Source organism: Polyodon spathula, chromosome 3 (assembly GCF_017654505.1).
Source record: "Polyodon spathula isolate WHYD16114869_AA chromosome 3, ASM1765450v1, whole genome shotgun sequence".
Classification (NCBI taxonomy): domain Eukaryota; kingdom Metazoa; phylum Chordata; class Actinopteri; order Acipenseriformes; family Polyodontidae; genus Polyodon; species Polyodon spathula.
This window is the reverse complement of record NC_054536.1, coordinates 1954045-1979606: the sequence shown is the minus strand read 5'-3', so window position 1 is coordinate 1979606 and position 25562 is coordinate 1954045. Positions and strand designations below refer to the sequence as shown.

At 44.2% G+C, this 25562-nt stretch overlaps 1 protein-coding gene across 9 annotated transcripts in view; it reads left to right on the top strand.

Annotated features, from left to right (window-relative positions):
* The window catches only part of LOC121310040 (5'-AMP-activated protein kinase subunit gamma-2), a 130609-nt gene extending 105047 nt beyond the window's left edge, over window positions 1-25562 (top strand). For 7 of the 9 annotated variants that reach the window (XM_041243255.1, XM_041243250.1, XM_041243279.1 and 4 more), the window contains 10 exons: window positions 3915-3996; window positions 6261-6319; window positions 11299-11344; window positions 12100-12154; window positions 13097-13223; window positions 15759-15924; window positions 16235-16272; window positions 16598-16744; window positions 17162-17255; window positions 24084-25562. In XM_041243255.1, coding sequence (XP_041099189.1) covers window positions 3915-3996; window positions 6261-6319; window positions 11299-11344; window positions 12100-12154; window positions 13097-13223; window positions 15759-15924; window positions 16235-16272; window positions 16598-16744; window positions 17162-17255; window positions 24084-24124 — 855 coding nt within the window. In that variant the 3' untranslated portion in view covers window positions 24125-25562. Of the gene's footprint in view, window positions 1-3914; window positions 3997-6260; window positions 6320-11298; window positions 11345-12099; window positions 12155-13096; window positions 13224-15758; window positions 15925-16234; window positions 16273-16597; window positions 16745-17161; window positions 17322-24083 lie in introns of all 9 variants that reach the window. The other 2 variants (XM_041243272.1, XM_041243263.1) reach the window with 1 other exon arrangement.

Genomic DNA, 25562 nt, shown 5'->3' with positions numbered 1-25562 from the left:
AAAGTTAAGAGCAATGCAAATTCCTCAACACGCACATACAGTGAGCTGCAATCATGATAACGAGGGTCGCAGTGAGCACTGCCCGTGCGTCGGGGTATTTACATCCAAGAGGTGAGGCGAGTTAGGAGTGCAGAGAGCAGTGGGTGTGTATGACGTTTGTGGAGCACGAAAATCAAAGCAAACTAAATAATATGTTCGAGGAAGGGCGGCAAAGTCCTCTTGCCACGCGGAGAAGGTTTTTTTTTGTTGTCGTTGTCGTGAGCAGTGTGTCTTATGACACATTCGCTTGCCGCATCACGTCCGGTGTGTAGAGGCCTTTACTCTAAATAACAGTGTAAATACAGTAAAGCATTAGGATATGCACTGCCTGGCCACTTAATTGTGTGCGTTTCAATCCTGTTGGATTTGGTGGGGTTGATCATTTCACCTTGCATAACCCATTTGCTGACTAAATATTTTGGCATTGTTAAATAGTGCAAAATATTTATATGATATATTAATATTAACAGGCAAATATTTCAATCACAAAGCCATCTTACAAGGAAATATGCACCCAATCCATCCCTCGCTCCTCTCCCCATTCTGAGTGGCGTGGTGGCACCCAAACAATACATTCAACACATACACAAGACAAGACAGACGAGACAAACAGCAGGACAGCATGCAAGTCCAGCAGACACAGAACGGTGCGCGGGTCGCTACAGTGTAACCCATTTTCTAGTAATGCAGATGGGAGTGGACTTAAAGGGCATTAGAGCTCCTCTCTTAGCCATTCTGCATTCGAAGAAAATACTTTTGTGAAATACTGATGAATTAATTTATATTTAACGGTAATTTAGTATCAAGCATTTCTAAAAGTGTCATTCCCTTTACAGTTCCGTCATTACTGAAACAAAATAAGTTGTCACGGTGATGACAATTCTAAGAATGTTTATGAAATTATAAAAATCTGAGGCCTACGCATTCTGACCTTGCCTAACTTTGAACATATACATCATGAAATAATTCTAACCTATAATCATTTGTTTCGTAAAACATTTAATCATAACATGGTAGTGACACATAAAATGATTCCATAAAACACGTCTGTTTAGATGAGAAAGATAAGAGCTGGAAGTGGGGACACTGAATGAAAACAGCAAAATAAATAAATGTGTATTGCATCGGACAAAACATTTCTTTTAAATATTTAAATACGCTTTGCTTTAAGGTGGGGACTCGGTTGGTCCCATTTCTGTTGGACCCGTATAGAAAGTGATGCTGTTCCATTTGTCTGGATGTACCTACTGTATATAAGAGTCACATTTACATTTTTACAGGTCTACAGAAACACCGGGTGTAAACCTTATTCAGAAAAACAAACACCAATGCACTTTTATTGTGTCTTATTTTGTGAAAGTTCAATTCGCCGTGTTGGTGGCGTGTCTCCTGAAACATTCTTGCCGATTTCAAATTAGCGATGTGCCCCTAGCCAAAGATAGCCTAGAAAATGTTTGGTGACTGTTGGCTCAGCAGTAGACAGTGGATGACACGGCAAACCAACCTCTTCTGCTGCTACCAACAAATACACTTTGTATTTTTAAAAGGACTAAGTGACTCCTGTTGTGGCACTGAGAGCTGCAGTATTGGAGCTGCAGCAGGTGATAATGAGAGCTGCAGTATTGGGGATGCAGCAGGTGATAATGAGAGCTGCAGTATTGGAGCTGCAGCAGGTGATAATGAGAGCTGCAGTATTGGGGCTGCAGCAGGTGATAATGAGAGCTGCAGTATTGGGGCTGCAGCAGGTGATAATGAGAGCTGCAGTATTGGGGATGCAGCAGGTGATAATGAGAGCTGCAGTATTGGGGATGCAGCAGGTGATGAGAGCTGCAGTATTGGGGATGCAGCAGGTGATAATGAGAGCTGCAGTATTGGGGATGCAGCAGGTGATAATGAGAGCTGCAGTATTGGGGATGCAGCAGTGATAATGAGAGATGCAGTATTGGGGATGCAGCAGGTGATAATGAGAGCTGCAGTATTGGAGCTGCAGCAGGTGATAATGAGAGCTGCAGTATTGGGGCTGCAGCAGGTGATAATGAGAGCTGCAGTATTGGGGATGCAGCAGGTGATGAGAGCTGCAGTATTGGGGATGCAGCAGGTGATAATGAGAGCTGCAGTATTGGGGATGCAGCAGGTGATAATGAGAGATGCAGTATTGGGGATGCAGCAGGTGATAATGAGAGCTGCAGTATTGGGGCTGCAGCAGGTGATAATGAGAGCTGCAGTATTGGGGATGCAGCAGGTGATAATGAGAGATGCAGTATTGGGGATGCAGCAGGTGATAATGAGAGCTGCAGTATTGGGGATGCAGCAGGTGATAATGAGAGCTGCAGTATTGGGGATGCAGCAGGTGATAATGAGAGCTGCAGTATTGGGGATGCAGCAGTGATAATGAGAGATGCAGTATTGGGGATGCAGCAGGTGATAATGAGAGCTGCAGTATTGGGGATGCAGCAGGTGATAATGAGAGCTGCAGTATTGGGGATGCAGCAGGTGATAATGAGAGCTGCAGTATTGGGGATGCAGCAGGTGATAATGAGAGCTGCAGTATTGGGGATGCAGCAGGTGATAATGAGAGCTGCAGTATTGGGGATGCAGCAGGTGATAATGAGAGCTGCAGTATTGGGGATGCAGCAGGTGATAATGAGAGCTGCAGTATTGGGGATGCAGCAGGTGATAATGAGAGCTGCAGTATTGGAGCTGCAGCAGGTGATAATGAGAGCTGCAGTATTGGGGCCTGTGCTGACCCAGACAGATTGACTTGCTGGATTATGGGAGTTCACTGCTGAGGTCAGCGGTTCCTCTTTCAGCAGGAGCAGTGGCACGGCAGCTACATTTAGAGAAGGGGGGGGGGGGGGGGGGGGGGGGGGGAACGGTATTCCCGGGACATTTGTTATTCCGATCACTGCTCAGCCGGGAGAGACATTGACAAGTTAAAATGATCCAGCCAAGCAGGGCTGCCTAAGGGGTATGAAAACACAAGTCTGGCAAGAAGTTCTGTTCCACTGCCTTTTTTCTTCTTCATAATATTGTAAATGTTTGTTTTATTTAAGACCAATTATACAGTATCATCACAGTGCAGGACTAGGCAGGGTGGGGGCTATGTGATGTTTATCTTTGCATTGCCAAGAAATCTATTCAACAGCTCTTAAAATGAATAAAGTATTTACTCAGAAACTTTTTTGTTGCATTTCTTTCTGGGAGAGATGTTTATAGTGCAGATCATCTGCCAGCATTGTGCTCTGAGAGATGGTAAAGTGTCCACATTCAGTTGGACTGTAATTTCAAAATGCTTCGAAACCAAACCAAGCAAGCCATTGCATTTTTAAAGCACTTTTCATATCAATGCCTCAAAGCACATTGTAATGCCACTGTCACTGTCATCTATGATATATCTGCAAATACATCTGAATGATCTTTCCTGGAAACAAGTAATATAAGAAGTGGAGAGATTTACCCTGGATCACAGACTGAGTGTCATTGCTTTATAAACCAATCAGCCTAATGCTTCATAACATCAAATTGTCTTATTAATCTGTACTTTATTTGATTTGAATATACTGTACAGTATGCCTGCAGTACTCGCTCTACCCAGGGAGCACTGCAGCCTTGCCTCTGTGCTGTTATTTGTAAACTGATAGTCAAGGCAAGGTCACTGAACACATTGCAAACTGAGAGTCAGGGCAGGGTCACTGTACACACTGCAAACTGAGAGTCAGGGCAGGGTCACTGTACACACTGCAAACTGAGAGTCAGGGCAGTGGCACCGTACACATTGTACTGTAAAGCCAGTCAGTGGGTGCAGTTTTTCTGCAGTGAGTTTGATGGGTTTTTGTTTGGGATCAGAGCTCTGATTTGTGCTTTTGTCCCCTCAGGTTAAGAAGGCTTTCTTTGCCTTGGTGGCGAATGGTGTCCGCGCAGCTCCGCTGTGGGAGGCTAAAAAGCAGAGCTTCGTAGGTAAGTGCAGTGCAGCTTGTTGGGGCTGGCAGTGATCAGTGCTGGAAGTGAGTGCTAGCTGCAGTATTCCTAAGTGGAGTGTACATGACTGGACATACCTGAAAGGACTTGGTAAAGTTCATGCTAGCCAATGCTTCAAAATCGGCTCAGAAACCAGGCCCAGAGAGCACAGATGCAAATCAAATGAAGTGGAGTCAAACTTAGGGCAGACCCTCCTCCTTTCACACACAGAGTGGTGAGTTTATGGAATGGGTCTCCAAGCCACATAGCTGATGCTGAATCATTGGTATCCCTTAGGACCCATCTTGAGACAGGTCTTGAGATCAGTCAGATCCAGTTCCTATATTCTTAAGTGCTCTAGAAAGTTTTAAGTGAACAAAATGTGTGAACTCAAACTAAATCTATTCTTTTTCTCTTGAACCCTCACATTTTCTGGATTTTACATTATGGGCTCATCCTCCTTGCTTTGTCTAGTCCATGCTTGCATTCCAAGTTTGAATTTTTTGGTTCTTTTTAAATGTTTACATTTTTTTATAATTGACTCCTTGTTATAGCTCAAATGCTTTGGGGTGTCAACCTCAGTTGTTTTGCACGTGGAGCAAATGGGGACCCTTGATCTCCATTTCTTGTCATCACTATTGGAGGCACTAATGACTGACAGACCTGTCGTAAATCTAGCGATTTTGAGAAGCTAATGCATTTCCCAGTCTGCTTTCTATATTGGAGGATCATCTGTGCACGTTGGGGATATAGTAACACTGTTTTACAATACTTTAACCATCTCGAGACTCAAGGTCCTGACCACCTACTCCCTTCATCAAGATCAGTTGCACTGTGCTGGAGACCTTTGGTTAGCAATATTAAATACGTGGTTTTAAATATATTTGTGTAGATCCCAATGCAAATCAGCTGTATATAAACATTTAAATTGCACACAAGCAAACAGGAAGTAATTGGAGGCTAGTGCTCGCTGCTTGTGAATTGTCTTTCCTTGGTGAGCCTGTAACTCACTGCCTGCTGCTTGGCTGGCTGTCAGAGTGGGGGGATGCAGGATGGTGTCATGGAGACGGATATAAATACTCTCTCTGAACTGGAATGCAGGACAGAAGGGTCCTGGGAAGAGTGTGAGAGCAGAGAGGAACGATCATGTGGAAATAAGCAGCTTGCTGAAGAGCTGTATTAGAAATCATCACCAGCACAATACTGTCCGGAAGAGAGGGAACTGTTTTCTGAGAGGGACCCGACTCGCAAATACATGTTTACAATAACAGTAAATATTAGTTGCCATAACAAAATAAATAAAGGAATAATAACAAAACTCGAGGGACTGTTTTCTGTTCTTGCTAAGCAGGCATATAAAATCACTTTTTTTCATTTTAAGTAACTCAAAGCCAGCCTATTTAAGATGTTTGTTTGGTTAAAGGTCTTTATTGTAGTTAGTTCCACTGTGCTGCACTGTCTCATGTACAGGCCTGCCTAGCCCCTACTCAAGAGAACTGACTTGTAGTGTAGCAAGTGCAGGCTTGAACAAAACAACAAAGCAGAATCTTGCATATAAACCTGTCTTCCCTATAACCCTGAAATAAATTGTGCCATGTTGTTTATACTGTCTAGTACAGTACAATTCACATTTCTATAGCGCCTATCATCTTAACGATCCCAAAGCGCGTCACGCACACACAAAAGAACAATAAACCATTCCATTGAAAACAGTCTAATACGAAATGTAATAAAACTGAAATTACGAGACGAACGTGGTTTGAATTAATATTAGAAAAACAAGGATAAAAAGCTAGTTTGTAAAAGCGATTAAAAGCAGCGTGAGCCAGAGCCACTCTCACTCTGCGCTCTTTCCCTGCATTACCTGCTGTCTGTGTTGGTTTACGAGTTCAGGAAAGGGTGGGCAAACATTTTCTATAATGGCTCTGTTTTCATGAGTTGTGTTTATGAATCGCCCTGTATTTTTATATGTAATCAAATCAGGTTTCAAGGATTTACTGAACCAGGATTCCTCCAGCACTGACACTAAGCCTCTTCTGATGTACCAGGTCATTGAGCTGAGGGAACGCAAAGCCACTCTGCTGTTTCAAACCCCTGGTCTCCCCTGGTGTGGCGTGCAGTGGCCTGAATCCTCGTCTTCTGAAGTCAAGAGCCAGTCCACAAAGTGGGAGCCAATCCACAAAGTGGTTTTGTGTTCCTAAGCTTTAGATGTGCTTGCACTGTTTGATGCTAACTATCTGTATTTTGTATCTTTTTCTTTCTAGGAATGTTAACAATTACAGACTTCATTAACATACTGCACAGATACTACAAGTCACCGATGGTATGGTTTGTTCTTTCATTGTTAATCTATGGCAGTACTGTACTTATAAAGTAATGAACTGTGTTTCTCGTTAAGTATTGTCATTGCAATGCAGAATAAGTGCCTTTCTATTGACTAAAGTGAACTAAAAACAATAAAATGCAAGCTTTCAAGGTCACATAGGCCCCTTCATCGTGTGATGGTGGCTGATAAGAAATCCATGTCCAATACACACTTTCATTCATAACTTAAAAATCTAAGTAAACTTCTTAGTCTAGCGGTCAAGCATTTTAACAAGTGTCCCCTTTCATAAAATGTAATAAGAGCCAGTGTTTTTTTTCCGAAACGAAGCTGGGGAGTATCTGTCCCATAGATGAGGAACATGCTTGCTTCAGGTCCTAAACACAGACTGCCTCAAAAGTGCAGTGCTGGGTTAGTGATGGCAGTGGTGTTTCTGGTAGGTGTTTTGTTCATGGTCTTTCATCTGACAAGACGTATCAGCTTGAATTGTTAATAAAAGTGAATTCACACATCCACATGCACTACGTTGCTCCTAACTCACTGGACATGCCTCACCTCCCAGTAAAACCCTAACAGCAATCAATCAATCAGAACCTCTATTTATCCAGAGGAGTTGATCGAAAACAAATTCTCATTCACAATAACGAGTGGGCAAGAGGCTCGCACCACCACAGCAAACAACATCAGTAAGGAGTAAAAAACACTTCATCAAACATTAAAACTCAGCAGCAACTTCAGAGGTACAGCTGTCAGTCAGCAATGAGTCGACCGTGCAGCTGAAAGCAGCCTCAGGTAAGAACCGTTCTGATTTGAACTTGTGTTGAAACTCATTCCAGTCATTAGCTGCTGCAAACTGAAATGAGGGAACAACCTTTTAAATAAAATGGCTGGGTCTTAAATTGTGCAGTGAAGCAGGCTTCCTTCCCAATGAAGGTTCGGCGGGTTAACCTATAGCAGTGTTTCAAGTGCTTTGTATGTAGAGAGGGCCAGTTAAAGGTTGCACTGGTGTGTTCAGTAGGGGCACCAGTGACAAATCTCACAGCAGAAAGGTATGAAACATCTGTTTCATCAGGAGCTGCAGACTTGCATGTCACGCCCAGGCAGCTTGGATAATTGTATGCAGCACAGTAATCTGTTCTCTGTGCTTGGTGTTTGATACGGGAAGTAGCACTCTTCTTGTATTTATAATTGCAGCACGGCTCAATTTGCGCTGCTCTGCATACGTGTCTGTAGAACATTATTCTAGGCTTCATATTCACTTTGTCAGATGCTCTTTGTCATTTCCTTTCTTGTTTAATCTATGCAGCTATGCTTTGTATTAATGAGTGTAATAGCTAGCTGCACTCGGATACGTTGCCCAGTAGTGTTTGCTACCCGGTGGCTATTCCCAGTAGCATGCGCAGGGCTCTCTGATAAACTTGTAGGACCTGCAGCCAGCAACAGAACATCACCATGTGCACAGGAAGGGCTTGTTTCCCTCTTGTTAGGAATGGCATAGGGACTATATTAGCACAGTTTTTATATAACATGGCACAGCCTTGTGGTATAGCTAATCTGATCTATTTTGAATAATAGGTCGACTGTAATCGCTGTAGTACAGTTATTGTAGGCTGTACTGTTTGGACTGTGATGGCTGTAGTACAGCTGTTGTAGGCTGTACTGTTTGGACTGTGATGGCTGTAGTACAGTTATTGTAGGCAGTATTGGTCTTTCCATGAAGTGAAGTGAAGCAGCGCTTTCTGCGTATGTCATTTTCTTGATTCTGCTCTGTTTGTGGATAAACATTCCTGAAGCCAGCCCTATAATTAACATTCTGCTTTCAACCAAGACAGGACAGGTCAAGGATTTGTGAGGAAAGCCAAGCCAGGACAACATAATAAACATTTTATTAAGCAAGCTGTGATTGAGAAGTGATATTTGACAGAAGGGACTGCCAGTCCTTGTAAAGAATTGTAGAGAATTCAACCCGAGCAGTGCATTCAAACTGCTTCCAGCAGGCACAGTAATCCTTATCCAGAGGTAATCCAATAGAGCTGCTCCCCATCTGAATACCTGAATGCAGTTGCCATGAACTTCGTGAGAGCAATTACTGTATAACTTCATTCTAGAAGCAGGCTCTGTTGAGCAGGAAGCAGGTTGAGAGATATCCTGCTGTTCAGGGTAGTGTTGCTGCAGGTGCATGCTTGGGTAACAGATACCCTGCTGTTCAGCATAGTGTTTCTGCAGGTGCATGCTTGGGTGACAGATGTCCTGCTGTTCAGGGTAGTGTTGCTGCAGGTGCATGCTTGGGTGACAGATGTCCTGCTGTTCAGGGTAGTGTTGCTGCAGGTGCATGCTTGGGTAACAGATATCCTGCTGTTCAGGGTAGTGTTTCTGCAGCTGCATGCTTGGGTAACAGATATCCTGCTGTTCAGGGTAGTGTTGCTGCAGGTGCATGCTTGGGTAACAGATATCCTGCTGTTCAGGATAGTGTTTCTGCAGGTGCATGCTTGGGTGACAGATGTCCTGCTGTTCAGGGTAGTGTTGCTGCAGGTGCATGCTTGGGTAACAGATACCCTGCTGTTCAGCATAGTGTTTCTGCAGGTGCATGCTTGGGTGACAGATGTCCTGCTGTTCAGGGTAGTGTTGCTGCAGGTGCATGCTTGGGTAACAGATACCCTGCTGTTCAGCATAGTGTTTCTGCAGGTGCATGCTTGGGTGACAGATGTCCTGCTGTTCAGGGTAGTGTTGCTGCAGGTGCATGCTTGGGTAACAGATACCCTGCTGTTCAGCATAGTGTTTCTGCAGGTGCATGCTTGGGTGACAGATGTCCTGCTGTTCAGTGTAGTGTTGCTGCAGCTGCATGCCTGTAACAGATATCCTGCTGTTCAGGGTAGTGTTGCTGCAGGTGCATGCTTGGGTAACAGATACCCTGCTGTTCAGTGTAGTGTTGCTGCAGCTGCATGCCTGTAACAGATATCCTGCTGTTCAGGGTAGTGTTGCTGCAGGTGCATGCTTGGGTAACAGATACCCTGCTGTTCAGTGTAGTGTTGCTGCAGCTGCATGCCTGTAACAGATATCCTGCTGTTCAGGGTAATGTTGCTGCAGGTGCATGCTTGGGTACATCCCTGTAGCATTTTCATTTCATAAGGAAAACCATTATCAACACTGGCTTTCCTGATTCATGGAGCTGTTGCTTTGATGGCAATCCTGGTTTTTATGAAGCATTTCCATGAGGCTTTTGTAACGGTTTACCATAGCGAAGTGTAAAGCATAGGTACGTATTGTAAAGCACAAGTGGAAGGGATATCACACTATCAGGGTTTTCAGTATCAGTATCAATATTAGCAAAAAGAAAAAGGGATGCCAAAAGTCTTCCAGTATCCCACAATCCCTGTAAGTTTCCCTCCAAATATCAGAGGTCAAAAATGGCAGGCACCAAGAAAGTAGCATTTAAACAGCAATGTGTTACTGCCCTCCTGAAATACTTTATAGAAACAGCCAGTAACATTTTCATTTACTAAATACTTAGTCAAACAGATTAACAGTTGCACTGCTGGTATTTTTAAATTATTTAAAACGTTAGTTTACACTGCAGAAGTCTAAACAAACATTTAGATGACAGTACATTTAATAATGAGGATTTTTATTTAACTTTTCATAGATCTATCATAAATTTAATTCTCCCTTGCAGACTCTGATAATACTGGGATCCTCACTGTATGACGGCACCCTTTTTATTTTGCTGCAGTACATGTATTTCCAGTGAGGAGTTCCTAGTGCCGTTCCGTGCCACACACTGCTCATTGTAGGGTTAAGAATATTGCTGCTTTTACAACAGTTTATATTTCATCAGCAATTTGAGATACAGACTTACTTTCAATACAAAATGACCACAGTTGTTTTTCAGATTCCATAAACAACACATACTTGTATACTTCTCATCTTCCACGCACAGTATGCATTTTACTTCGTGTTTGCAAACTGTTGAAAGGCATTCTTCCTTTACAGTGGCTTGGCGGTGCTTTGTACAGTGTACGTTTGTCTAGTTTGTTAGTGACACTCTACAGCTACATTGGGAGAAATGATCACGTTACGCTGGTATTGGCAGCCCTACATTGGCTTCCTGTAAGATTTAGGATCATTTAAAGGTCATGCTGATTACTTACAAAGCATTGAACAGTTTGGCTCCTTGATATTTAAATGCTATTTTAATCCCATGTATACCCAGTTGATCACTGCAGTACCAGGGCGCAGGATTGCTTACTGTCCCCAAGGTGTCAATGAACACAGGCGGTAGAGCATTTGGCTTTATGGGCCATGAATTTTGGAACCCTCTGCCTATTTCCATAAGGGCGGCAGCAACTGTTGCTGTTTTTAAAACACGACTGAAGATGCACTTCTATAATCTATCATTCACGTCTTAATATTAATGCTTATATTGTATTGCATTTTAATTGATTTTTGTATTCAATGTTTTTGCTGTTGCTTGTATAGTATAAATAATTACTGTTATGTTGTACCTGAGAAGTGCCTTGCGACAATTTATTGTGAAGGGTGCTTTATCAAATAAAGATTGATTGATTGACGTTTCTAGTAGCATTTTATTTGGACGTTCTCATAACCCGGAACATAACTTAAGTGCAGGTAAAATCGAAATCCCAATGGCCACAAAAAAAAGAGTAATATTAGAGAAACATCTTTCCAGTAGCCCACCAAATTACATGCATTTAGCATGTAACGTACATTGCATATATATATATATATATATATAATTATATCATTATATCTATATATATATATCTATATATTATATATATATCTATATATATATAGGTACATGTAGAACATACATATGTATAAAACCTGGTTGTTCACCTTTTTATAAGACATACATTTGGTATTCGATATACACCTGTACATTACTATTGTACTTTTTAAGGTAGAATTTTCTTTTTCCCAGAATCTATTCATGAGGTTTTGTTTTTTGTACTTTTCAGGTACAAATCTACGAGCTAGAAGAACACAAGATTGAAACATGGAGGGGTAAATGATGTTATTTTAAGAAGTAATCTCTCGCTCTCTCTCTCGCTCTGAATTAAAGTCTCACCAAGGCAGTAAGAGATGCGTGATTGTGCTCAATATAAGAATCTCTAGTACTCAGGATTGGTGCTGAACCTCTGGGATCTACAATGAAAACTCAATGAACTGCTCACCAAGTATTGAACATACTGGCAGCTTGACACATTACTTTTTTTTCCTTTCATTCTTTCCTATTTTTTTAAATTTTATTTCTGGCTTCTCCGTGGTGAAAAACTCAAACTTGTTGGTTTGAAAGCTGTTGTGTTTAGTCTGAGTTATCTTCTCGGTTTATAATCAGTGTGTTGAACGAAATCTCCTCGGGCAAATGAGCGTTGTGAGGTTTTGTTACATCTTCAGTATACTGCAGGGATGGAAATAAGACTTCTATTGCATAGCAGCTTCAACCATTCCAGATTTTACTGCAAGTTAGCCCCAGTGTGTAGGCAATAAGCTCAGATGTGTCTTATTAAACTAGTAGTAAAACCAGGAATGGATCAAACTACTATGCAATGGGAGTCTTATTGCCACCCCTGTGTGTACACTGTTGCAGGTTCTATTCACATCCCAATAGCAGAAGGATTCTTGACTAATACATTTTTAACAATCCGTACTGTGCAAAGAATGAAAAGATGCTTCTATTTTAATGTGTAAAAGAATCTCCCCCTGTTCAGACTATACTGGGGCCTCTTGTTAAAGGATTCTCTCCTTTCCTCCTACAGAACTGTACTTGCAGGAAACGTTTAAGCCTTTGGTGAACATATCGCCTGATGCGAGGTATGGAAGTGCTTCCACATTCTTGATTCAGTTGCAGTTGATTCATTCTAAGCAGTCTGCATTTGTGGAGCTGTTGTTATTTTCTGTTTTCTGTAGCTCCTGTTTCTCTTGCTTGTCCTGGTAATACTCAGCCTTGCACATGATGTGCTGAACCCACTGCCAGTGTCCTCATTTCAGGACAGGCTACTTGCAATTTTGTTAACTGGCTCTACCTGTTTTAATTTTCTCTGATTATAATTTGGTATGTAATGGGTTAAGTGAAGAGTGAACACGCTTGTATACAGCCCATATGAATACCTGGCAATTGTCAGTATTGTTATAATGTGCTGCCCCCTAGTGAACTAGGGCAGCACATTATAACAATTATAACAGCACATTTGGTCAAATCAAATTGCTACTCGCTACTTGCAGGCAGCTGCAGCCATAAAGCTTTCATTACTATATATGAAGGTTTTTTTTGTTTGTTTTGTTTTGTTTTTTTGTTTTTTTGACCCGATGGGTTCAGTGGTTGGAATAATTTCAACTCCTGTCTCCTGAGAAGTATTCTTGGATTGCATGCTACAGGAGTTTTCAGCTGATTATTTGGTCCTCTATTTAGTATAATGATGCCATGGTCTCTTTAGACCTGCAGTAAAGTGTATGGGTTTGCTGGATGCACCTGTAGTTGATATTATACAATGTCAAGGAATGAGGGAGCAATCCCGCCTGTTGCAGTGTGTCCTTGTAGCAGATTCACCAGATGACCGATCCACTCTGCTGTTTGATAAGAGCACCCCTAGGCATGCACCCGGTCACGTTGTATTGCTTTCAGTGGCAAACCATATCTTTTTTTGGCACCATTGCTTTCCAGTCAATATCCTGTGTATGGGGTGGACCATTATGCAGTACAGTTTTAGGTTTTTTTTTCTGCTAACCTTGGTTTGTTTTTCTCTCTGCTTTCAGCATATTTGATGCAGTGTATTCGCTCATCAAAAACAAAATTCACCGGTTGCCGGTTATCGACCCCGTCAGCGGGAATGCACTTTATATCCTCACTCACAAGAGAATCCTCAAGTTTCTGCAACTTTTTGTAAGTGTAAATGTTTTTCATTTCTTCCTTTAATGTGTAATTGTTTGTGACGAGATTTAGCAACCATCTCGAGAGCCTGGGAGTAGGGATAAGAGGCCAGTAGAGTAGAGTGTGTCTGGGCGGACCCTGGAAATGCCTGGTCTCCTGTATGCTGTGTCTCGAGAGCCTAGGGGTGGGGATGAGAGGCCAGTAGAGTAGAGTGTGTCTGGGAGGACCATGGAAATGCCTGGTCTCCTGTATGCTGTGTCTCGAGAGCCTGGGGGTGGGGATAAGAGGCCCACACAGTATAACATACACCTCTAAGGAAGTGCATGTGTGCTGCACATTCTCCCACACAGCATAACATATACCGCTAAGATATATCGATTACATTTTAAAATGGGTTCAGAATAATGCATTCCTGGATTTGCAATGCTGTCCTAGGCAGTCTCTTTCTGAAGCCCTTACTGACATGTTCCACTGAGCAAATCCTCTTCCTCTGACCTGCCACATTATTGAGGGTTTTTTTAGGTTTTCCTTCAGTAAGACTTTGCTGCCACCTTGTGGTAACTATAGTATAATGCAGTGTTTTCCATTGAAGGCTCGAAAAAAGTATGGGGCTGAGCGTACAAAACGAGTGGATCATTATGTAATGTGTTTGCAGCAAGAGGTAGTAAGTGATCAGAGCAGGATTTTATTCTTTCAGTACACCAGGTTTAATATTCCAGCAGTTTCCCACAGTCTCCCATACACAAGATACTGATTCTAATGTGCTTTCATATTAGCCCCTGGCAGGATCATTCACAAGAATGTACTGTAAAGCGTGAATAATCTTTCATCTTTAATCTTTATTTTATATATAGCGTCTTTCATAGCAGACCACCATCACAAAAAGCTTTACAAGATATGAGACTAGGGCGTGTGAACTATGCATCAGCTGCAGTGTCACTTACAACAACGTCTCACCCAAAACACGGAGCACAGGGAGGTTAAGTGACTTGCTCAGGATCACACAATGATACCCTTGTGGTTTTGTAACTGCACTAAACGTCCCACTTTCAGCTTGATATAAAACACCTGAACATCACTTGAAACCACTGCTTTTGAATTGGAGACAGATGGATATTTATTTGTGGGAACACCTTATATTAAAAGATTGTCCATCAAGGGTTTCCTTGGTGAATGGTGGAGTGCAGGAACTGGGAAAGATATAGATACTCCCTGTTCTGTCCTGTTCTTTATGTGTAGTGAATTCAATCATTAGATAGGGCAGTTCCACATTCACACTGCCGTGTGGGTTAACACAGTTCCACATTCACACTGCCTTGTGGGTTAACACAGTTCCACATTCACACTGCCTTGTGGGTTAACACAGTTCCACATTCACACTGCCTTGTGGGTTAACACAGTTCCACATTCACACTGCCTTGTGGGTTAACACAGTTCCACATTCACACTGCCGTGTGGGTTAACACAGTTCCACATTCACACTGCCTTGTGGGTTAACACAGTTCCACATTCACACTGCCTTGTGGGTTAACACAGTTCCACATTCACACTGCCTTGTGGGTTAACACAGTTCCACATTCACACTGCCTTGTGGGTTAACACAGTTCCACATTCACACTGCCTTGTGGGTTAACACAGTTCCACATTCACACTGCCTTGTGGGTTAACACAGTTCCACATTCACACTGCCTTGTGGGTTAACACAGTTCCACATTCACACTGCCTTGTGGGTTAACACAGTTCCACATTCACACTGCCTTGTGGGTTAACACAGTTCCACATTCACACTGCCGTGTGGGTTAACACAGTTCCACATTCACACTGCCTTGTGGGTTAACACAGTTCCACATTCACACTGCCTTGTGGGTTAACACAGTTCCACATTCACACTGCCTTGTGGGTTAACACAGTTCCACATTCACACTGCCTTGTGGGTTAACACAGTTCCACATTCACACTGCCTTGTGGGTTAACACAGTTCCACATTCACACTGCCTTGTGGGTTAACACAGTTCCACATTCACACTGCCTTGTGGGTTAACACAGTTCCACATTCACACTGCCTTGTGGGTTAACACAGTTCCACATTCACACTGCCTTGTGGGTTAACACAGTTCCACATTCACACTGCCGTGTGGGTTAACACAGTTCCACATTCACACTGCCTTGTGGGTTAACACAGTTCCACATTCACACTGCCTTGTGGGTTAACACAGTTCCACATTCACACTGCCTTGTGGGTTAACACAGTTCCACATTCACACTGCCTTGTGGGTTAACACAGTTCCACATTCACACTGCCGTGTGGTTCAACAATAGACGCTGGCTTTTCAAGTTTATTTCTTTACTTGGCAAGCCACCCTACTATTTATCATTTTATAGAAACTTTTACGGTCAGCGGTAATACATAACTGATTGATAGAACTGTGAATTGTCTTTTCCTTTTTGACTGGCTCCATACAATAATAGGTCATAAAGCGATCGGCATCATTGAATCGCAGTCATTCAGGAAATCAACAGGCGCTTCTCAACCTGCTGTTTTTGCAGGTGTCGGAGATGCCAAAGCCTGCATTCATGAAGCAGAACCTGGAAGAGCTGGGGATCGGAACCTACCACAATATTGCCTACATCCACCCAGACACTCCCATCATAAAAGCATTGAATATATTTGCTGATAGGAGAGTGTCCGCATTGCCTGTGGTGGATGAGTCAGGTACGCACTAACATACACCATGTTTACATGAGAAGGTTTGCAGGCTGACCTCAGTTGAGATGAGACGAGCTTGTGCATTGGGGGCATTGTGGTTACAAAAGCGCAAGGGAATAAAGAGACTGGGTTTAGCATTATACATATTTACTGTAGCAACCAGAAGCAGAGCTCTCCAGATACTTAGATCAACTTTACTATGAGCTGACATCAATACTATTATTATTATTATTATTATTATTATTATTATTATTATTATTCATTGTTTGTTTATAAAGTATTTAGAAGGTTTTTTTTTGTGTGTTTTGTTTTCCAGGAAAAGTTGTAGATATTTATTCCAAATTCGATGTTATTGTAAGTACTTTACATTTTTATGACTTCATTTCAATGGGGCGTGGCCTTTATATTTGTATTTTTTTTTTTGCATTTTTGGTAATGCATAAAATGTTTTTATTTTTTTGATGTGGAAACTATTACAAGTTAGGAGAAAGAGCATGATATTATGGCAAAAGTTCCAACCACGTTTTATAAACTGTGCTGGTAAAAGTAGACAATGTAAATGCGGCATTGTCTCAAACACCCCAGCACGCTGGAGACAGTTTGCATTGCGTTGTAATTGAAGAAATGCACTGTTAAATGGTACTTTACATGCCACTGTGTTATTTATCCCGCCCCCCAGAACCTCGCTGCTGAAAAGACGTACAATAACCTTGACATCACGGTGACCCAAGCGTTGCGGCACCGCTCACAGTATTTTGAAGGCGTTATGAAATGCAACAGGCTGGAAACACTGGAAACCATAGTGGACAGGATAGTCAAGGCAGAGGTAAGACCACATGGGGCAGGATAGCAATGACAACATAATGAATGCACAGTTCTTCTAGTTTTTATAAGAACAGACTTGACCTTGGAGCTCGCATCTGCGTTTTCACAGAATCCATGTTTCCTGCGACTGGGACATGAGAATCGTATTTCAGAACAGGAGTCTTTCATTTCAGGGCTTGTCATTGGAAGTTACGAAATACTTTTGTAACCCCAAGACTCTCAATTCTACTTCAGCGCACACGTGTCTGTGAGATATATTTAAATCCTGGCATACCAGGCTATAGAACTCTGACTCTGCCATACAATCGTTGAGTAGTTTGCTATAATAATGTTATAATGATATAGTACATGATTCCTGTGTTTTCTCCACTCATAATGAATCCCTAAACCCACGTCTTGGTGATGTGTTTTTGTTTAGGTCCATCGACTGGTGGTGGTTGACGAGAATGCCAGTATCATGGGCATCGTCTCCCTGTCGGACATTCTCCAGGCTCTGGTGCTCACGCCAGCAGGTATAGACGCTCAACATTCCTAACTTCCAGGAATCTGACCCCTCACCCCCTCCCACAGGCCCTCAGGTAGGGCACGGCACGGCACGGCACGGCGTTCCCTGGCCCGCTTGCTGCACTATCGCTGACTGCGCCACACCCTGCCAGCTCGCTCTGCAAGCAGTTGCTTGTGTTTGTGCCAGCAGTGGATTGCATTCCGCATGCTGACTGAACAGGCTTTCTTTAGAAACAGAAATGAAAAAAATTAGTAATAACACTGTGATCAAAAACTTGCAACATTCCAGAATTGGGTGAAACCAGACTGATCTTGCTTTACTGGGGGGAAATAACCCATGAGGTAGCAGGTGCATATAAAACAGTAGCTGTGCAGATTGCAACCATTCCGGTAGTTTGTAAAAAAAAAAAAAAAAAAAATGAAAAAAAGTATGTTTTAATAATAAACGGGTTTGCTATAAAAAATGTTTCCAACAACATAGTTACATTGTAGAACAGTCTCTATGTTTTACTCATGCATGAATCAATTCTGAAGTTGGCCCTTGGGCAACGCTGGCTATTGATACAGAGTGAGCAGTGTCCCATAGATGTGAATTCACACTCTCAGCCTAATCAATGAAGTGAATTAAAGTGAATGGATTGCAGGTAATACAGCTGTGACAAATCTGTCCATCGGCACTTCCGAATATAATGACACTTCACCTATTCAAACCAGGGGGGTGTCTGAATATAATGAAATTCTACTAAACACTGAATACAGTATGTCATCCCCAGTATGTAATACACTGATGTAATATAATTTAAATAACGTAAAATAATTATTATAATGCATTTGAGAACAAGTACACTGTAACTGCAGTGTGACGTGTGCGTATGAACTGTCTGGGTGCTGGCTGTGCTGTAACTGCAGTGTGACGTGTGCGTATGAACTGTCTGGGTGCTGGCTGTGCTGTAACTGCAGTGTGACGTGTGCGTATGAGCTGTCTGGGTGCTGGCTGTGCTGTAACTGCAGTGTGACGTGTGCATATGAGCTGTCTGGGTGCTGGCTGTTTTGTAACTGCAGTGTGACGTGTGCGTATGAGCTGTCTGGGTGCTGGCTGTGCTGTAACTGCAGTGTGACGTGTGTGTATGAACTGCTTGGGTGCTGACTGTGCTGTAACTGCAGTGTGACGTGTGTGTATGAACTGCCTGGGTGCTGGCTGTGCTGTAACTGCAGTGTGACGTGTGTGTATGAACTGTCTGGGTGCTGGCTGTGCTGTAACTGCAGTGTGACGTGTGTGTATGAACTGCCTGGGTGCTGGCTGTGCTGTAACTGCAGTGTGACGTGTGTGTATGAACTGCCTGGGTGCTGGCTGTGCTGTAACTGCAGTGTGACGTGTGTGTATGAACTGTCTGGGTGCTGGCTGTGCTGTAACTGCAGTGTGACGTGTGCGTATGAACTGTCTGGGTGCTGGCTGTGCTGTAACTGCAGTGTGACGTGTGCGTATGAGCTGCCTGGGTGCTGGCTGTGCTGTAACTGCAGTGTGACGTGTGTGTATGAACTGTCTGGGTGCTGGCTGTGCTGTAACTGCAGTGTGACGTGTGCGTATGAGCTGTCTGGGTGCTGGCTGTTTTGTAACTGCAGTGTGACGTGTGTGTATGAGCTGCCTGGGTGCTGGCTGTGCTGTAACTGCAGTGTGACGTGTGCGTATGAGCTGTCTGGGTGCTGGCTGTTTTGTAACTGCAGTGTGACGTGTGTGTATGAACTGCCTGGGTGCTGGCTGTGCTGTAACTGCAGTGTGACGTGTGCGTATGAACTGTCTGGGTGCTGGCTGTGCTGTAACTGCAGTGTGACGTGTGTGTATGAACTGTCTGGGTGCTGGCTGTGCTGTAACTGCAGTGTGACGTGTGTGTATGAACTGCCTGGGTGCTGGCTGTGCTGTAACTGCAGTGTGACGTGTGTGTATGAACTGTCTGGGTGCTGGCTGTGCTGTAACTGCAGTGTGACGTGTGTGTATGAACTGCCTGGGTGCTGGCTGTGCTGTAACTGCAGTGTGACGTGTGCGTATGAACTGTCTGGGTGCTGGCTGTTTTGTAACTGCAGTGTGACGTGTGTGTATGAACTGTCTGGGTGCTGGCTGTGCTGTAACTGCAGTGTGACGTGTGCGTATGAGCTGTCTGGGTGCTGGCTGTTTTGTAACTGCAGTGTGACGTGTGTGTATGAGCTGCCTGGGTGCTGGCTGTGCTGTAACTGCAGTGTGACGTGTGCGTATGAGCTGTCTGGGTGCTGGCTGTGCTGTAACTGCAGTGTGACGTGTGTGTATGAACTGTCTGGGTGCTGGCTGTGCTGTAACTGCAGTGTGACGTGTGTGTATGAACTGCTTGGGTGCTGGCTGTGCTGTAACTGCAGTGTGACGTGTGCGTATGAGCTGCCTGGGTGCTGGCTGTGCTGTAACTGCAGTGTGACGTGTGCGTATGAGCTGTCTGGGTGCTGGCTGTGCTGTAACTGCAGTGTGACGTGTGCGTATGAACTGTCTGGGTGCTGGCTGTGCTGTAACTGCAGTGTGACGTGTGCGTATGAGCTGTCTGGGTGCTGGCTGTGCTGTAACTGCAGTGTGACGTGTGCGTATGAGCTGTCTGGGTGCTGGCTGTGCTGTAACTGCAGTGTGACGTGTGCGTATGAGCTGTCTGGGTGCTGGCTGTGCTGTAACTGCAGTGTGACGTGTGCGTATGAACTGTCTGGGTGCTGGCTGTGCTGTAACTGCAGTGTGACGTGTGCGTATGAACTGTCTGGGTGCTGGCTGTGCTGTAACTGCAGTGTGACGTGTGCGTATGAGCTGTCTGGGTGCTGGCTGTGCTGTAACTGCAGTGTGACGTGTGTGTATGAACTGTCTGGGTGCTGGCTGTGCTGTAACTGCAGTGTGACGTGTGCGTATGAGCTGTCTGGGTGCTGGCTGTTTTGTAACTGCAGTGTGACGTGTGTGTATGAGCTGCCTGGGTGCTGGCTGTGCTGTAACTGCAGTGTGACGTGTGTGTATGAGCTGCCTGGGTGCTGGCTGTGCTGTAACTGCAGTGTGACGTGTGTGTATGAACTGCCTGGGTGCTGGCTGTTTTGTAACTGCAGTGTGACGTGTGTGTATGAGCTGCCTGGGTGCTGGCTGTGCTGTAACTGCAGTGTGACGTGTGTGTATGAGCTGTCTGGGTGCTGGCTGTGCTGTAACTGCAGTGTGACGTGTGTGTATGAACTGTCTGGGTGCTGGCTGTGCTGTAACTGCAGTGTGACGTGTGTGTATGAACTGCCTGGGTGCTGGCTGTGCTGTAACTGCAGTGTGACGTGTGCGTATGAGCTGCCTGGGTGCTGGCTGTGCTGTAACTGCAGTGTGACGTGTGCGTATGAGCTGTCTGGGTGCTGGCTGTGCTGTAACTGCAGTGTGACGTGTGTGTATGAGCTGCCTGGGTGCTGGCTGTGCTGTAACTGCAGTGTGACGTGTGTGTATGAGCTGTCTGGGTGCTGGCTGTGCTGTAACTGCAGTGTGACGTGTGTGTATGAACTGTCTGGGTGCTGGCTGTGCTGTAACTGCAGTGTGACGTGTGTGTATGAACTGCTTGGGTGCTGACTGTGCTGTAACTGCAGTGTGACGTGTGCGTATGAGCTGCCTGGGTGCTGGCTGTGCTGTAACTGCAGTGTGACGTGTGCGTATGAGCTGTCTGGGTGCTGGCTGTGCTGTAACTGCAGTGTGACGTGTGCGTATGAACTGTCTGGGTGCTGGCTGTGCTGTAACTGCAGTGTGACGTGTGCGTATGAGCTGTCTGGGTGCTGGCTGTGCTGTAACTGCAGTGTGACGTGTGCGTATGAGCTGTCTGGGTGCTGGCTGTGCTGTAACTGCAGTGTGACGTGTGCGTATGAGCTGTCTGGGTGCTGGCTGTGCTGTAACTGCAGTGTGACGTGTGCGTATGAACTGTCTGGGTGCTGGCTGTGCTGTAACTGCAGTGTGACGTGTGCGTATGAACTGTCTGGGTGCTGGCTGTGCTGTAACTGCAGTGTGACGTGTGCGTATGAGCTGCCTGGGTGCTGGCTGTGCTGTAACTGCAGTGTGACGTGTGTGTATGAGCTGCCTGGGTGCTGGCTGTGCTGTAACTGCAGTGTGACGTGTGTGTATGAGCTGCCTGGGTGCTGGCTGTGCTGTAACTGCAGTGTGACGTGTGTGTATGAGCTGCCTGGGTGCTGGCTGTGCTGTAACTGCAGTGTGACGTGTGCGTATGAACTGTCTGGGTGCTGGCTGTGCTGTAACTGCAGTGTGACGTGTGCGTATGAGCTGTCTGGGTGCTGGCTGTTTTGTAACTGCAGTGTGACGTGTGTGTATGAACTGTCTGGGTGCTGGCTGTGCTGTAACTGCAGTGTGACGTGTGCGTATGAGCTGTCTGGGTGCTGGCTGTTTTGTAACTGCAGTGTGACGTGTGTGTATGAGCTGCCTGGGTGCTGGCTGTGCTGTAACTGCAGTGTGACGTGTGCGTATGAGCTGTCTGGGTGCTGGCTGTGCTGTAACTGCAGTGTGACGTGTGTGTATGAACTGTCTGGGTGCTGGCTGTGCTGTAACTGCAGTGTGACGTGTGTGTATGAGCTGTCTGGGTGCTGGCTGTTTTGTAACTGCAGTGTGACGTGTGCGTATGAGCTGTCTGGGTGCTGGCTGTGCTGTAACTGCAGTGTGACGTGTGTGTATGAACTGTCTGGGTGCTGGCTGTGCTGTAACTGCAGTGTGACGTGTGTGTATGAACTGTCTGGGTGCTGGCTGTGCTGTAACTGCAGTGTGACGTGTGTGTATGAACTGTCTGGGTGCTGGCTGTGCTGTAACTGCAGTGTGACGTGTGTGTGTGAACTGTCTGGGTGCTGGCTGTGCTGTAACTGCAGTGTGACGTGTGTGTGTGAACTGCCTGGGTGCTGGCTGTGCTGTAACTGCTGTGTGACGTGTGTGTGTGAACTGTCTGGGTGCTGGCTGTGCTGTAACTGCAGTGTGACGTGTGTGTGTGAACTGTCTGGGTGCTGGCTGTGCTGTAACTGCAGTGTGACGTGTGTGTGTGAACTGTCTGGGTGCTGGCTGTGCTGTAACTGCAGTGTGACGTGTGTGTATGAACTGTCTGGGTGCTGGCTGTGCTGTAACTGCAGTGTGACGTGTGTGTATGAACTGTCTGGGTGCTGGCTGTGCTGTAACTGCAGTGTGACGTGTGCGTATGAGCTGTCTGGGTGCTGGCTGTGCTGTAACTGCAGTGTGACGTGTGCGTATGAGCTGTCTGGGTGCTGGCTGTTTTGTAACTGCAGTGTGACGTGTGTGTATGAAATCCCCCATTTAAAATGTCACTGTTGCGCTTGCCAGGTTTTCTATTTCCATTTCTTTCCTGCCAGTCAAGATTTTCTGAACAGCACATTCAGCTCAGCCCTGCATCTCCTCTCTGCTGCATGATGTCTCAATAATGACACTTCAGCTGTAATAAATCATACTCTGCACCTCAACGTCAGCCCTGAGGTGCCTGTTTATTCAGCCAAAAAAACACGTCAGTATGTGTATTGAAACAGCAATGCAGAGTCATCCATCAAGCCTGTCCCCAGTGTGTTGTGTTGAGATGCTGCCCTTCACAATGCTTTGTTTTCCTTTCCAAGTTGTAGGAAGAGCATCAAGTTGTAGTTTGTTTGTTCTGATACTTGATTGAATAATTTCTAATAAATCAGATCACTCCTTGTTGTAGATTACCTCACGATATTAGGATCCTGCCCTTATTGGCAGTGGCGGATTGCAGGGGCAGAAAGAAGACTCTGGTTGCATAGCAGTTCCACCCATTCTAGATTTTACTACAAACTTGATTTGCCCCCAGTGTACAGGTAGCAAGCTCAGGTGTGTCTGATTAAACTTGTAGTAAAACCAGGCATGGATCAAACTGCCAGGCAATGGGAGTCTTATTTCCCTCTCTGGATTGCTTACTAAAATGGTACTGTACTCACTAACTCTGCATTTGATAAATAACATGTGTTCAAAGTCTGCATCTTCAGTCTTCACCTGTCAGTTGTGCTGTTGATACTGTTTAATATGAATTATATGTTACTGTTTTCCTTGCATAGTTCTGTATTAAGTGCCCTGATAGTCAGGTTCTTGAATCGTTTCTGTGTGCCTGTGATATTATTCAGAGAATACATCACTTCTTTATGGTCTGCGCTTACCAGACGCTGTTCTTCTTGTATATTTGTATCTCGATGAAAAAAAAGAATCTTACCTTTACCTTAACAATATTGTGAGATGCTGTTTCCTGACAACACACTGATTGAGAGCAGCAGATCAGTGCACAGTGTTTCTGTAGTGGGCAGTGCTGTGTGATCCACTGCTGTACGGGTTCAGTCCCCTGTCGATGAGATGAGAGGAGGTTAGAAGCTCTATAACCACAGTGCAGACCAGCCTGGCTCTTTTGCATTGTGGTTAAGACACTTGCTTACGGTGTGTGGGGTCACCACTTCATGCACACTTCCTAAACCCTAAGCCCTGTTACATTTCACAATTAAATTTGTATTTCTAGAACAGTAAGTGAACATGGAAATTAATGGTCTACGCAGAAACAAACACTGCAAAATGTTCTGCTTTCATTTGAAATACTGTATGCAGTGATTATGTATAGATATATACAGTATACCAATAAATCCAGATCTGCTTTCATTTGCAATACTGTATGCATTGATTATGTATAGATATATACAGTATACCAATATATCCAGATCTGCTCTGCTTTCATTTGCGTTGCTTATGTATAGCTGTATGTGGATCTTGGTTTGTGACGACACACTCCGAGTAATGCAGCCTGTTTGTTTTGATGCAGGTGCTAAGAGAAAGGCGAGCGTAGTGGAAGTAGCGGAGTGATGGCATGCCGGTCGAAGCTGCTTGACGAGAGCTTGAACGCACAGGGTTCATTCATCCCGGCTGTGCTCTGTATGGGAGGCGAGCGAAGTTGGACCCCGGAGTTGTAGGGATTGTTCTGAGTAACGTGTTGGAAGAGGACGTGATGGGCGACCTCAGGGACTGATTCATAGGGATTGATTCACAGCAGGACCAGTCTACACAATGGAAGTCCACTTTTAGTTCCCAAAGGGAGTCGTAACATCAGTTCAGACGGCTGGTTTCACAGACCCTGAGTAAACCCTGGTCTTGGACTGCCTTGCTTAGGTAATTAGGTAGGTCACGACTCGTGGTTATCAAGGTCTGTCAAAGCAGCTGTACTGTTCAGATTTCAGTGGCTTTGGGAAGAAAAGAAATAAAAATAAAAAGTGGAAGGATTTTTAATTTTTTTTTTTAAGTTGACAACCAGGTCAGTTTAAACACCTTTTTTGTGTTTTTATGAATTCTTTATGGGAAGTGTTTCAGACATTTTGAATCAAGTATAAATTTCAATTTTAAAAACAGCAACACACACTTCTGTGCTGCATTGATTGTGGAATCCCTTTGAATGAACTACTTTTAAGATTAAATGCTGCTGCATTAAATGTCTGGCTAACACACACTGGGCATATGAATTGAAATAGATGTTCCCTCAAATTGACACGAGGCAGGTTTATTGCATCCTTGTATCATTAGTGCCTTACTGTATGTCAGGACACAGTCATGTGGCTAGTGTCGCCCATCACTGGCTGCTAATGAAGTGAATGTTAACAAAACAGTACTGTAATTGAATGTGAAAAGTCTTTAAAACCAAAACCATGCAAAGTGAGTGTTCATCGCTAACTTGTCAAAAGCAAACAAAATCACAAGCTGTTCATATTTGACTTTAAACTTTAGTGTTTTTTATTTTTTATTTCAGAACAAAAAATAAAAGTTATTGCTTTCTTTATTTTGGAGAAACTTTTCCATTTGGGTCATGCTGTGGAAAAGAGTTCAAAAAGGGTTTATTTATGTTTGCTTTTTAATAGCATCTATTTCATTAAACACGGGTGGCGGATTGCAAGAGTGCTCACCACATGTATTAATAAATGGTTTAGATTGTTGTTTTTAAAATGATTTGTCGGGCCCCCATGGGCAGCTGTCTGGCCATGCAGCCAAGCTACATGGCGATCCTCCAGTTTGAGGAGCATGCAATGGAAACAAACCCCTGCACTGTCAATAGAAAGTTCATTTTGACGAAGCTTAAGTGCCAGAGAGAGTGGTATATTTTTCTGTGTATGAAAATGTAAAATCCTGTTGTTTGTATGATTGCAGATTTAATTTTTTGTAACTGTTATTGTGGCATATATTGTTTTCATATGGTTGCGTAGAGTCTGGAAAGTTTTTCTCCATGCAAATGCACATTAAAGGCATGAAAATGACA